At 40.5% G+C, this 15,312-nt stretch overlaps 1 protein-coding gene across 1 annotated transcript in view; it reads left to right on the forward strand.

Moving 5' to 3' along the window:
- Positions 1-15,312, forward strand: part of ak9 (adenylate kinase 9) — a 169,936-nt gene that overhangs the window by 6,860 nt on the left and 147,764 nt on the right. The window contains exons 2-6 of the mRNA XM_063040773.1: positions 9,130-9,261; positions 10,719-10,782; positions 10,870-10,922; positions 12,088-12,184; positions 14,977-15,089. Coding sequence (XP_062896843.1) covers positions 9,130-9,261; positions 10,719-10,782; positions 10,870-10,922; positions 12,088-12,184; positions 14,977-15,089 — 459 coding nt within the window. The remainder of the gene's footprint in view (positions 1-9,129; positions 9,262-10,718; positions 10,783-10,869; positions 10,923-12,087; positions 12,185-14,976; positions 15,090-15,312) is intronic.

Here is a 15,312-nt window from a genome sequence, read left to right on the forward strand (position 1 = left end):
AAGGCCATTGTTGATTGCAGAATGCTTTAGGTTTCATATGTGTAATCAAAAGGAAGGAAAGCCATTTCAGCATATGTGCTGAATTGAAGAGATTGTCTAGACATTGTCAGTTTGGTAATGGGCTTAATGATACACGAAGAGATCATTTAGTTTGCGGAATCTTAAAAGAAAGCATTCAAAAACAGCTCCTAATTGACACACAATTTACATTTTAAAGAGCAGTGGAAATTGTTGTTTCAATGGAATCCACAGGCAGAGACACAATTAAATAAATAAATAGAGTTAAAGTCAAAATTTGCAAAAAATGCAATAAAGTAAGACACATATCAAGGGTAAAATATTGTTAAATGAAAATGCCACAGCCAAGTTTGCAAAACCTATCTGGTTCCTTATACCATCTGTGATAAAGTAGCCAGTAAGCTTGATCACATGGATGCTGAAGGAATTCTTTCCAAGGATGAGTGGAGCTCATGGGTAGCACCAGTGGTCCCAGTAGCCAAGAAGGATAGTCTGTCAGGAACAGTAGTGATTTCAAGGTTACCATCAACCCAATACCCTTTGCCCAGGATAGAGGATATCTTTGCAAACCTTTCTGGAGCAAAACACTTAAGCAAAGTGGACTTAGATGAGGAGTACTTGCAGATAGAGATGGAAGAAGAATACAAAGTGTTTCTCAACTTAAAAGCTCACAAAGGGCTTTATCGCTACAATAGACTTACTTTTGGAGTGGCATCTACACCTGCACTCTGGCAGAAAGCTATGGACCAGGTGCTGCATGGCTGCCCTGTCACACACTGTTACCAGTAAGGATGACAAGGAACACCTCCAAAACCTCACTACTTACTACTTACTGCCCATTACCCTGCTGGCATTTAGGGCAACAGTGAAGGTCCTCCTTCTCTGACAGTGTTCAGGGTTTCCTTCATCATGTCAGTAGCTTCCTGTCAGTTTTTACGACTGTCAGTCATGTAAATCCTGGGTGGAAACTCAGGAATACCATCACATTCAGATGTAGAAGGATTCTTTATTGCTGTTTCTGTAACAATTTTTTGACCATTCAGCGTTGTTAGCCCTGAGCTTCTAAAGCCTTAAGACAGTGTTAAAAAAGATTAAAAGTTTATGTGCTCAGAGCATGATGTGACAACTGTGAATTTTTTAAACCAACCATCACTTACTGTGGTTACATGATTGATGCACAAGAATTACACAAGTGTGCTGAGAAAGTTCTAGCAGTGGTGGATCCTCCAAGGCCAAAGGACATGTCACAGTACTATAACAGGGCCCTGCCACATCTGGCTACTGAGTTTCACCACTTGAACTCATTACAGCAGATCGGGAAGTAATAGCAATGGACAAAGCAGTGTGAGATAGTTTTCAAAAAGGTAAAGGAAATGGTGACATCTGACACAGTTAAGACACATTATGATCCACATTGTCCAGTGAAGCTTGCCTGTGATGCCTTGTCCTATGGCATAGGTGCAGTCATGTTTTGAATGATGGAAGTGAATGCCCCATAGCCTCCCATCACGTCCCCTTACCACTGCGAGAAAAATTACACACAGATTGATGAGGTCTTGTGTCTGGTTTGGCGTGTAAAATGGTTCATCAAGTACTTTTATGGGAGAGTGTTTACTTTTGTTACTGGAGGGCACAATTACAAGGTCAGATAATCATGGAAATGCCAATGGATTGTCTTGTTTACCTTTGGAAAAGAAAATAATGGAAACATTTACAAAAGAGGACACCCTCTTGACAGAGAGGCCTTGACTCTGGTTTGGGGTGTAAAGTGTTTCAACTAGTACTTGTATTGGAGAGAATTTACCCTCATTACTGATCATCAACCACTAGTGTCCATCTTCAATCCACGGAAGGGTGTTCCACTAACAGCAGCAGCATGAATGCACAGACGAACTCTCTTTCTTGGAGGACACAATTACAAGATTGAATTCAAGAGGATGACTAATCATGGAAATGGTGATGAATTGTCCTGTTTACCCTTGCAAAAGGAAGTACCAGAAAAATTTGCTGAAAAAGACACTCCTCTTGACGTATTTACCTGAATGCAAATTCAAAGTCTCTTTTTTATGGCAGAAATATCCAAAGGGAAACCAGAAAATACCCCTCACTCTCTCAGGTGTACATGGTCACCCTAAATGACTGGAATGTGTAACAGAAATCCCAGTTCCCTTATCTTTATCAGTGCTGGGATGAACTTGCCCTTGACGAGTTTACCTTATGTGGGATTAAGAGTTGTTGTGGCATTCAAGCTGAGAACTAAACTGTTAGAGGAGTTGCATGCGGGTCATCTCAGGGTGGTTAAAATGAAAATGTTGGCTTGAAACTTTGTCTGGCGGCCTGGAATAGATCAGCAGATTCAGCAGCTTGCCGTACACTGTACGGAATGCCAACATGTCCAGAAGATGCCAAGAGCAGCGCTTCTCCATCCTAGGGAATGTCTGCATTGCCCTGGCAGAGGATTCATGTCGATTTTGCCAGACTGTTCATGGACACAAATTTCTTGGTAGCAGTGGATGCAGCTACAAGGTGTCCAGAAGTTTTCCCCGTAGCCTTCACTACTACAACCTCCCACACTTTTGATCTATTGAGAAGCATCTTCACAAGGACTGGTGTTTCAGAACACATAGTCAGTGACAATGGACCACTGTTTGTGGGGGGCGGGGGGGGGTACAGTTTCAATCATTCCTAAAAATGAATGGAAAAAGACATGTTACATCTGTGCCATACCACCCAACTATAAATGGCTTGCCTGAAAAGTTTGTCCAGAATCTAAAGAACACACAGTGAGCAATGTCAGCAGAACACTACTAACACTGACCAGGAGCTCACCAATTTCCTCCTTGCGTATCATAATGCAGCACACTCCACAACCGACAACTCACCCGCCAAACTGTTCCTGGGTCATCCCTTGCATTCATGCTTGGATCTTCTCAAACTTAAACCTAGAAGGAGGATGCAGGACAAACAGCTGAGGCAAATTGAAGGCTTCTCAAACAAACAGGTTTGATGTTTCATTCCTGGACAAGCAGTCCTGATGAGGGACTGTAGAGGTGATCAAAAGTGAGTACTCAGAAAGATTAAGGACAGAACTAGACCACTCTCTCACACAGTGGAGATTGCTTCTAATATCATCTGGAGACATCACATCGATCGGTTGAGGAGAGCAGAGTCAATTGTTAGCGAAGAAAGTGGGCTACCGCTATCAGAACCATTTCCTTCAGTCTCAGAGTCAACTTCTACAATCAACACGGAATGCGCCCCAGGACCTGAAATTATTTTCACAGCGACAAATCTCATCTGCCAAACAGAGTGATCCCCCTTGTCAGGAAAGACGTTATCCCACAAAAGTTAGAAAACCTCCACACCAATGAAACCTTTTAGCCTGAATGCACAATTTAAAATTTACTGTGCCGTGGATGTCTGTATATTGTAGTTGCATCATATAATATATTGTGTATATAGTTGAGATGCATTCTCTATTGAGTTGCAGTTTATAGCAAAGCAGGGAGGAGTGTTATATATTTACTATTTCAATAATATTTAAGTAATCTTTCGTGAGTATGTGTGTATGTATATACATACATAGTTTAATTAAACATGATTGTTTTTTAATTATTTTCAGGTTATATAAATATATTAATTGCATACGTCATCGCACTACCACGTGATACTTGCACTCCTCACAAAAAGTAAACTGAAAATGCATTTTTGGACTCACGCATCTTCATTTGAATTAGCTTAATGTTTTCAAGTTCCAAAACGTAACAGGTGTTATCTTCAGTGATAGTTCCTTGGATAAAGAAATCAACACCAGGATTTGCAAGGCTAGTCAGAGATTGTGCTGCCTGCAATCACACATGCTAAGCCAGCACAATATCCAGATGTCACTAAGATCAACCTGTATAAGGATGATGTTTTCACTGGCCTTCTGTATGGTTGTGAAATGTTCACCATATACGAAAGGCAGCTCAAGCTGCTGAAGCACTTCAATGTACATAGCCTGAGATCCATTATGGGCATCTGCTGACGTGACTGTATCACAAACCTGGAAGTCCTCAATAAGGCAAAGACTACCATTATTGAAGCCATGAACCTGAAAACACAACTTCGTTACACTGGTCTCCAGACTCCCTAAGCAGCTGCTTTAAGGCCAGATATCATGGGGAAGCAGAAACCGTGGTAGACCTCATAAGAGTTATAAAGACGGTGAAAGCCAGCATTGCTTATAGTGGGCTTGCTCACTGGCATCTGACACATAGGGCACGAGATGGAACTGGTTGGCACACCTTGGTTAAACTTGTTCGCAGCAACTTAGAAAATGGGCATCACCTGGAGACCACCCGACAGAAGAGGAAAGCAGCAGCAACAGCTGTGCCTATGGAATCATATGACTCCCTTGTCCTCACTGTGAATGTCTATGCCATTCAAGAATTGGCCTCTACAGCCGCCTTCAAACACACATCAGATGAGCTGCACAAATACAGCTCACTGACGGACAACCAACACTTACTCGAGAAATAGACATAGGGTCAACAGAACTGAGGCAAAACAGCAGTGATGTCATGAACCGTATATAGATTACAGAGGAGGAGATGCTTGCTCTCTTCAGGAAAATTACTTTGGATAAATCCCCAGGACCTGACAAGGTGCCCCCTTGGACCTTGTGGGAGGATAGTGCAGAAGTTGAAGGAACCTTAGCAGAGGTATTTGAAACATCCCTAGCCACAGGAGAAGTGCAAGAGGATTGTGAGATGGCTAACATTGTACCATTCTTTAAGAAAGGCTCTAAGAATAAGCCAGGATATTCTATACCAATGAGCCTGACTTCAGCAGTGGGTAAATTATTAGAAGGTATTCTAAGTGTGACGAAAAACCAAATTATCAGAAGATTGATGCTAATGAGAGAGAGATAAGTGAGACAGTGGAGAAACATTAAAAATGCTAATAAGAGTTAAGAGAGAGATTAACGAGAAAGAAACACATTTCAGAATATTGACAGACCGGTTGCTTTGAACCTGAACTGGTTGAAGTTTGATGGACAGGCGATACCCCAGCAGGGGGATAAAAAGAACAGGTTCGCTAAGGCACGACACACACCACGAGATAACGAGACTCTGGAAGAGCGGTGTGCCCCCACAAGTTGGTGGTAGTTGGAGGACTGGTTCGAGGGAACCGACCATAGACTGACAGGGTGAAAAGGGACGATCGGTGGGAACCCGGTGTGTGTGTCTGCCCTTGCCTGGGTGCCGGGTTCACTGCGGAAGAATGGTCGTATCCGGAACAGAGGGGTCACAGACGGTGACCACAGAAGACATAAAAGGGTTCGCCCGAAAGCTAACTGCGAAGAACATCAAAGGTCTGTTTGAATCAAAATTTGCATTCTCTCTGTCTCTCCAACGGCACAACAGCGATTACTGCGAACTGTATTAAGCTGAACTGAACTCTGCGTCACTTGAGACTGATCATTTTACCCCTAGACTGCGATAGAGCTTGGTTGATTCCTATTACCCTAGTTCTGTGTACATGTGTGTTTCATTATTGCTAACCTGTTGCATTTATATCCTTACAATTAGAGTACTGTAAACAACAGGAATTCTGCAGATACTGGAAATTCAAGCAACACACATCAAAGTTGCTGGTGAACGCAGCGGGGCAGGCAGCATCTCTAGGAAGAGGTACAGTCGACATTTCAAGCCGAGACCCTTCATCAGGACTAACTGAAGGAAGAGTTAGTAAGAGATTTGAAAGTGGGAGGGGGAAGGGGAGATTCAAAATGATAGGAGAAGACAGGAGGGGGGGTATGGAGCCAAGAGCTGGACAGGTGATTGGCAAAGGGGATATGAGAGGATCATGGGACAGGAGGTCCGGGGAGAAAGACGGGGGGCGGCGGGGAACCAGAGGATGGGCAAGGGGTATAGTCAGAGGGACAGAGGAAGAAAAAGGAGAGTGAGAGAAAGAATGTGTGTATAAAAATAAATAACGGATGGGGTACGAGGGGGAGGTGGGGCATTAGCAGAAGTTAGAGAAGTCGATGTTCATGCCATCAAGTTGGAGACTACCCAGACGGAATATAAGGTGTTGTTCCTCCAACCTGAGTGTGGCTTCATCTTTACAGTAGAGGAGGCCATGGATAGACATGTCAGAATGGGAATGGGATGTGGAATTAAAATGTGTGGCCACTGGGAGATCCTGCTTTCTCTGGCGGACAGAGCGTAGGTGTTCAGCAAAGGGGCTTCCCTTCCTCCACTATCAACTCTGCTCTCAAATGCATCTCCCCCATTTCACGTACATCTGCTCTCACTTCATCCTCCCGCCACCCCACTAGGAATAGGGTTCCTCTGGTCCTCACCTACCACCCCACCAGCCTCCGGGTCCAACATATTATTAACTCCGTAACTTCCGCCACCTCCAACAGGATCCCACCACTAAGTACATCTTTCCCTCCCCCCCCTCTCTGCTTTCCACAGGGATCGCTCCCTAAGCGACTCCCTTGTCCATTCGTCCCCCCCATCCTCCCCCGGTGATCTCCCTCCTGGCACTTATCCTTGTAAGAGGAACAAGTGCTACACATGCCCTTACACTTCCTCCCTTACCACCATTCGGGGCCCTAGACAGTCCTTCCAGGTGAGGCAACACTTCACCTGTGAGTCGGCTGGGGTGATATACTGCGTCTGGTGCTCCCGATGTGGCCTTCTATATATTGGCGAGACCCGACGCAGACTGGGAGACCGCTTTGCTGAACACCTACGCTCTGTCCGCCAGAGAAAGCAGGATCTCCCAGTGGCCACACATTTTAATTCCACATCCCATTCCCATTCTGACATGTCTATCCACGGCCTCCCCTACTGTAAAGATGAAGCCACACTCAGGTTGGAGGAACAACACCTTATATTCCGTCTGGGTAGTCTCCAACCTGATGGCATGAACATTGACTTCTCTAACTTCCACTAATGCCCCACCTCCCCCTCGTACCCCATCCGTTATTTATTTTTATACACACATTCTTTCTCTCACTCTCCTTTTTCTCCCTCTGTCCCTCTGATTATACCCCTTGCCCATCCTCTGTTTCCCCCCCCCCTTGTCTTTCTCCCCGGACCTCCTGTCCCATGATCCTCTCATATCCCCTTTGCCAATCACCTGTCCAGCTCTTGGCTCCATCCCTCCCCCTCCTGTCTTCTCCTATCATTTTGGATCTCCCCTTCCCCCTCCCACTTTCAAATCTCTTACTAACTCTTCCTTCAGTTAGTCCTGATGAAGGGTCTCGGCCTGAAACGTCGACTGTACCTCTTCCTAGAGATGCTGCCTGGCCTGCTGCATTCACCAGCAACTTTGATGTGTGTTGATTAGGGTACTGTGTTACTTATTTCTTTAATAAAACTTTATTAGTTTCTGTTAAACCAGACTCCAGCACCTGGTCCATTTCTGCTGGTTTGGCAACCCAGTTACGGGGTACGTACCATAAGGGACTGCATATATATTTGGATGACAGGACCTGATTAGGAATAGTCAACATGGCAGGTCATGTCTAATCAATCTTTTTCAAGGGATTTGTCAGGAAAATTGCTGAAGGAAAGGCTGTGGATGTTGTCTACATTTACTTTAGCAAGTCCTTTGATAAAGTCCCACACAGGAAGCTGGTCAAAAATGGTTCAGTTGCTTGGCATTAGGATGAGGTAGTAAATTGGATTCAACATTGACTTCATGGGAGAAGATGGTTACCTCTCTGACTGGAGGCCTTTGACTAGTGGTGTGCTGCAGGGATCGGTGCTGGTTCCATTGCTGTTTATCATTCAGATTGTTGATATAGATGACAATGTGGTTAACTGGATCAGCAAATTTGTGGATGACACCATGATTGGGGGTGCAGTAAACTATGAGGAAAGCTATCAAAGCATGCAGTGGAATCTGGACCAGCTGGAAAAATGGGCTGAAAAATGGCATGTAATGCAGTCAAGTATGAGGTGTTGAACTTTAGGAGGACATAACCAGGGTAGGATTTACACAGTGAATGGTAGAGTGCTGAGGAGTGTGGTAGAACAGAGGGATCTTGAAAGTGGCATCACAGGTAGATAGGGTCATAAAGAGAGCTTTTGGCACATAAACTTTTGTAAATCCAAGTATTCAGTGCAGGAGTTGGTATGTTACATTGAACTTTCATATGATGATGTTGAGGCCCAATTTAGAGTACTGTGTGCTGTTCTAGTCACCTACCTCAGGAAGGGGAATGTCAACTCAGACCATGAGAGGCCTGCGTCGGGCATTTTCATGCCTTACACAAGGCGCAGATTGGAAGTCTGTGGGGCGCCACTCCTCGCACAGACACTAGAGCAATGTGTGATTAAGTGCCTTGCTCAAGGACTCAAACACGTTGCCACAGCTGAGGCTCGAACTAGCGACCTTCAGATCTCTGGACGAATCCCTTAACCACTTGGCCACGTGCCCAACTCAAAAACCTCAGGAAAACGTAAATAAGATTGAAACAGTAGAGAGAAAATTTACAAGGAATATGCTAGGGCTTGAGGACCTAAGTTTTCTGTAGAGATTCAATAGGTTAGGACGTTATTCCCTGGACTGTATGAGAATGAGGGGAAATTCGATAGAGACATACAAAATTATTAGGGGTATAAATACGATAAATGCAAGCAGGCCTTTTTCCTCTAGGTTGGGTGAGACTAGAACTAGTGGTCATAGGTTAAGGGAGGAAGATGAACTATTTAATGGTAACCTGAATCTTCTTTACATAGAGGGTGTGAGTGTGTGAAATGAGCTGCCAGCAGAAATGGTAGACGTGGGATCGACTGCAACATTTATGAGAAGTTTGGACAGTACATGGATAGGAGGGATATGGAGAGCTATGGTCCAGGTGTAGGCTGATGGGACTTGGCAGAATAACAGTTCGGTTTCGACTGGATGGGCTGAAGGACCTGTTTCTGTGCTATAGAAACATAGAAAAACTACAGCACAATATAGGCCCTCTGGCCCACAATGCTGTGCCGAACATGTACTTACTTTAGAGATTACCTAGGGTTACCCATAGCCCTCTATTTTTATAAGCATTTCTTTTCTATAGTGCTCTATGACTCTGTAACACAGTTTTATTTTTACCTATAGAATGTCAGTGACATGGAAGCAGAAAAACATAAGCCAGCACCACTGGTGTTTACAGACATAATTGATGAAGATGAATCTGAGAGAGAGCTTTTGTTATCAAAACCTACATGTTTTTTCATTGTTGGAAAACCAGTAAGTAATTTCAATTATTCCAAATAATACAGAAAAATATATTGAACTGTAGTTATGACTGACATCCCACCCCACAAAAACTCATTTCAGGGAGGTAGCACCATCAATTTGCGGGAGACTCCCAGAACTTCCAGGAAAGGTGGGATGTCTGCAATAGAGTAGCTCTTTAGCAGCAAGCCAGCTAGTTTAAATAACGTTAGTTATGCTAATGAACGAATGACACCTGTTAAACTCACCTCAGCATGTCTTTTACAGTCTTAACCCACCATGGGCAATAGAAAAGTCACTGTTACAAACAGTGCAGTGAGCAACACTGTCATTATTTTTTACCCCTATTAGGCAGGGGTACACTTTAGTGTAGTCTGGGGTGATGTATGTTTAATATTTTCTTTTTTTGGAACACTCTGCCATGGCGCGCGCGCGTGCTCTCTCTCTCTCTCTCTCATGTGCGCTCGCTCTCATGCTCTCTCTTGCTCTTGCTCGCTCGCTCTCAAAAAAATCGATTTCCAGGATATTGTATATAATTTGCGGGCATCAGGGAGCCACTATCAATATGCGGGAGACTCCCGGAACTTCTGGGGGAGGTGGGATGTCTGAGTTATGATAATATTTTAAGTATGATTGATTGTGTTAGGGATGGTTTTGAAGGAGTCAGCCATTCTCCACACACACGGTAATTAGCAGTTACTCAACTTCACTTGCGCACAAGTTTATTTGAACATTTGCAAAGAAGGTCAGAACTCAGCAGGTCAGGCAGTATCTTTGGAAGAGAGTAGTGTATCTATGAAGAAGGGTCTTGGCCTAAAACATTAACTATTTACTCTTTTCCATAGATGCTGCCTGACCTGCTGAGTTCCTCCAGCATTTTGTGTGTGTTGCTTTAGAAAATATGTTTGATTCAACTAATCAACCAGAGTTACATGCTTTCAAATATTATTTACGCTCAACAGGATTTTTATTATTAGAAGCCACTTTTCCTGCAGTAACCATTAATGTTTCCAAAGCTATCAATCTTCTCCATGGTTCTCCAGAGGTTAATTACTTTAAAAATAAGTCAATGCCCTTTTGTGCCTTATCTATTATATAGCTTGCTGATTTGGAACTAGCAGGTCAAGTAATTCGTAATATCCCTGTCTGTTTATTCTCACTTCACTGTCAAGCCCGCTAATTCATTTACAAAAACCATGAATGTCTCCTTTAATAGGACAGTGATATTTGTTGTCATAATTTGCTTTACCAGCTGCATCAATGTCTTGAGTGTTACAAAATTATAATCCCACCAATGGGTATTACAACAAATTGTTAAATAAAGTATGTTTACATTTGAAATAAATGTTATCCAAATTTTATATTAAAAGATTTTTATAATATCTAGTAACTTCTGTATGATTAAATAGTTTTAGAAATCAGAAATTGATAAGTCCTGAATCATAAGTATCAACTTTGCATTTTTGCAGTGCGTTGGGAAACAAACTCTTGCTAAAAGCTTAGCAGAGGCATGGAAATCAATATTAGTTGAACGTGAGTATTAACCTGAATATGATTTTACAATAAAATGTGTGTGTTTTTAAAATATCTCATCACTTATAATTGATATTTTGATTGCAGCTCAAGAACTGATACAGCAAAACCTTGATCAAAACACAGAAGCAGGGAAAATGGTAAAGAAATATTGTTATTGTTTTGTATTAATAAGGCACAAGTATAGTTACAATATAGAAGTATCCACTTCATCTTATGGAATCCACATCAGCTATTTTGTAGAGCAATCCCATTAGTTCCATTCCATTGCTCTGCTTTCATTGTTTGAAAGAATATTTTCTGCCAGGTATTTATTCTATACAATTTTGAAGGTTCTGATTTACTCCATTTTCACTACCCTGTTTTTCGATCCTTTGGAGAAAAAAGATCTGTCACATTCTCTCCCTCTGTAACTTTTGTCCTTCATTTTACATGTTTTTAACCATTCTCTAATGAAACAAACTCTCTTTGCTTAGCCTACATGGGCTCATCATCATCACACACACTGCTATCAAAATCATTTTGCTCAAAGAAAAAATAAATTAAAAAAAAACAGAATGTTCAAGCATACTTCACATGTTGGGGTGGATTATGAAATTGATTCTATTTGAAAATCCACATAGTTTAAAGAATAAAATTTAAAATGAAAAGCGTATTTATTGTTTATTTAATTATTTATTGACCTACAGTGAGCCACGCTGTCAAATAATCCCCTGATTTAATCCACCTAATCATGGGACAATTTACAACAACCAATTAACCTACCAACTGGTATGTCTTTGGACTGTGGGAGGAAACTGGAGAATCTGGAGGAAACCCACACAGCCACTGGGAGAACGGTCAAACACCTTATAGGCAGCAGTGGGATGATTCTAACTAAAGGCACTAAAACAGATTTTTTTTTCTGGAAAGCTTATTACTTTAAGTGAAAACTCTGTATCTTGTATCAGCCTTGCATTTCTGACACCAACCTTCAGAGTTCCATAAGCATGGGTATTTTATTAATAATGGTTTTCTAATTTATGAGAAAAAATCAAATTGTCAAACATTTCTTCCATTTCCATTTTGAATAATCAAGTCCATAAAACATTAGTTGGAATTTCCCACCATTGTTAATCATGCATTGTTCTTTATAACTATATATTTTGAATTGTAATCATATTTTTTCTTTTTCCCCATTTATGAACCCTAATCCCCAGAATAACAGCAATACTAAATACATTAATTTAATATTTATTATGTATTGCTATAAATGGCTGACCAACTTTATTAGAGAACAGTTTTATATAGCATGTTTTCCTGCAGTTTCATGAATGTTTACTTAGAGGTGAAAGTATCTATGAGGAGCTTGTACTGAATTTGATGTTGGACAAACTCCGCTCTCCAGAAGTTCGTCATCATGGTGAGTAGAATCAAAAATTATATTTTTAATGTAGAAAATGCCCTATGGATCTTTACAGAGGAGAAAAAGTAAATAAACATCACACCAGGTTTATGATAGTTAACTGAAAGTTTTACCTGGAAGTTGATTTGAGAAAACCTTTAAAGGCAGGAAAGCAAAAGTACTCAAAGCTTGAAAGAATTATACAAAATGAGCTAACTGCTTAATGGACTAAGGTGGACAAGGAATCAACAGATGAGAGAATACAGATGATGTAGGACTGCAGAATGTTGTAGCAATATGGGAGGGAAGGACATTGAATGGCTTTGTTTAGGAATTTAAGATAAAAAGCCAATTTGGTGCTGGTATTAAAAGGTGCTTAGACCTGTTTGGTTTGTGTTGTGGATGTGATGAAGTGCCAGATCTCTTGCTGACTAAAGCCTTGCTCATGGCAAGCTAACTTTGTTGCTAATTAGAGCTTTAAACAAGGTAAATAGTATGAAACACTTGCACAGATTCTGGTGAGGAATAGTTTTAAAAAATTTATCCCATTAAGTTGACCTGGTTTGGTTTTTTTTTTATGACTTCCATGTCAGTCATTCACCATGCCATCTCCCCTTACAATATGGTTTGATTCCACTCAAAATAAAACCAATGTTGTCAGGATAAGCCAGGGTGCCTAGTAACATTTCTTCAGTTGTTCTCAAAGATTTTGCAAAAATTAAGCTAAGTCGTAGCATTACCAGATGTGGAAAGAGGGTTTTGGAAACTAGGAATGGAAGCAATCATCTCAGATCTAACTGGCTGCCAATTTGAAAACCTTGGGTTCAGGAAGAGGATGCAGGTTCATTGGCCACAGCAACAAAGATGCTAATGACCAAACAAATTTTGGTTGTTTATATATTTTTTTTAAATCAATGAATACCCAGGAAGGAGAAGAGTATCTAAAGTTAATTAAAGTCCTTTACAGAAATGCCAGGAAAATTACACAATTATTTTATTCATGGAAAAAAGTCACAGGAAAAACTCCTGGAAAAAAATAGGGTGAACTACAGATTTAGAATGAATGAGAAGTTGAAAGGAATTAGCAACTGTAAAAGTAAAATTGTATTTGACAAGTTAATGATATTGAAGACATTAAATTTCCAGGACCTGATGACTGCATTGAGACAGTGAATGCAATGATTGCCATTTTCCAGATCTCCATATAACTGAGTGTAGTTCATACATATTGATAGGTTGTAAATGTAACCCCACTATTTAAGAAAGGAAGAAAGGAGACCCACTATTTAAGAAAGGAAGCAAGGAGAAAATATGAAATTATAGACCAATTAGCCTGCTATCAGCAGTGGAAAAACTGTGGAATCTATCTTTAAGGAAAGAGTAATAGACCACTTGAAAGTTATAAGATTGGGCAGTCAATATAAATTTATGATGAGTAAATTATGTTTGATAAACCTGTTGGAGTTTTTGAGTATGTATCTAGCATAATGGGTAATAACAAACTGTCAGCATTATTTTATAATGCTGTTTACATTTTAAATACAAGTGGTATTTATATTTTTTGCATATTTCTTCCATAACTGTATTTCTAACTTTATTTTTGTCTAATTCTTTGTTCTTTATAATTGCTGAATGTTGTTTTTTGTTGTATGTCACATCAACACATTGCCGCAAATTCCTAATACACTTAAATGTATATGGTGAATACAACTGATCCTTGCAAGTGTGCACTTCCATACATAGGAAGAACAGATTTGTACTCAGTGTTTCAGATGATGTCTATCCAGGGCCTAAGTAATTCAAGCACGTCATCTCTACTCTTGGACTCAAATCCAATTGGAATAAGGGCCAACATATCACATGCTTTCATATTTCTTGCTGTATCTATATGTTAACTTAGAATATTTGTGAATACCACTTTGTATGTCTGCACCGTACAACTTCCTACTGTTCTTTCTGTAACCAAAGTAAGACTATAAGACCATAAGACATAGGAGTAGAATCAGGCCATTTGGTTCTTTAAGTCTGCTCCGCCATTCCATCATGCCTAATTTATTACACCCCTCAAGAGCATCAAGGGTTACAGGAAGAAGGCAGAATGGGTTTGAGAAGGATAATAAATCAAGAATTATGGATTATGGAATAGTGGAGCAAACTTCCAGAGCTTCATAGGGTATATGCAGAGATGATGTTTTCCTTGGCCGGCGTATCTAATTTCAGAGCTCACTGTATCAAAGTACAAGGTTGGCCATTCAGGACAGCGATGGGAAGAAATTTCTTCACTCAGAATGTAGGGAACTTTTGGAATCATTTTTCCAGTCTGCTTCTGATTATATTCACGGTATAGATTACTAAATTCTAGGTATTAAGGGAAAAAGGAGGTGTGAGTTTAGTGCAGGGAAATAGCAATGTGCTGAAAGATATGCCATATCTGGTTGAAAGAAAGAGCAAACATGAAGGACTGAATGGCCATATTTTTTAACATTCATACTTGAAGTACTCCATCCCTTTTTGCATATTAATCTCAAATGAACAACAGTGTTGATTTGTGCACCCAGCAGTGACAGGGGAAAGCTGTCAAATTCCCTCTTAAATAGACAAGAGAATGGTCTTTTCAAAGTGTTATGGAAGCAAAAGTAAGTTTTAAAGCAATAAATGATGTAGGGCTTTCAGCTTGTCTGGGTGTCCTAAACAAGCTGAATTATTAGGTCCTTTAAAAAAGATAAGAGGGAAAGGGAGTACAGGTTTGGAAATTAATACATTTTACATATTTAAGCACAAATTTAACAGTTCATGATGAATCTTTTTAGGCTACGTTTTGTGTGGATTTCCATCTTTGTCGGAGGAGTATTTGGGAATTCCAGAGCAAATAGAGATCATAAAAAATCTGAATCTAAATCCTGACTTCATTATTAATATTAAGGTAAAATGATTTGACTATAAACTTGATAAACAAGCTCAAATCTTCTTATAAAATTTTGTGTTTTGCTTGGTAAGTAACAAAATTGTGGTGACACTCTTGAGTTTATTAAATATGATAAGCATTTGTGTCATTGAGTACTCAGTCATCCATTTACTACAGCCCCCTGAACAATAGACTTGACTGTCAAATACTATCACATTTAAATAGTAAAGCTTGGGTTCAA

Source organism: Mobula hypostoma, chromosome 2 (genome assembly GCF_963921235.1).
Source record: "Mobula hypostoma chromosome 2, sMobHyp1.1, whole genome shotgun sequence".
Lineage (NCBI taxonomy): Eukaryota > Metazoa > Chordata > Chondrichthyes > Myliobatiformes > Myliobatidae > Mobula > Mobula hypostoma.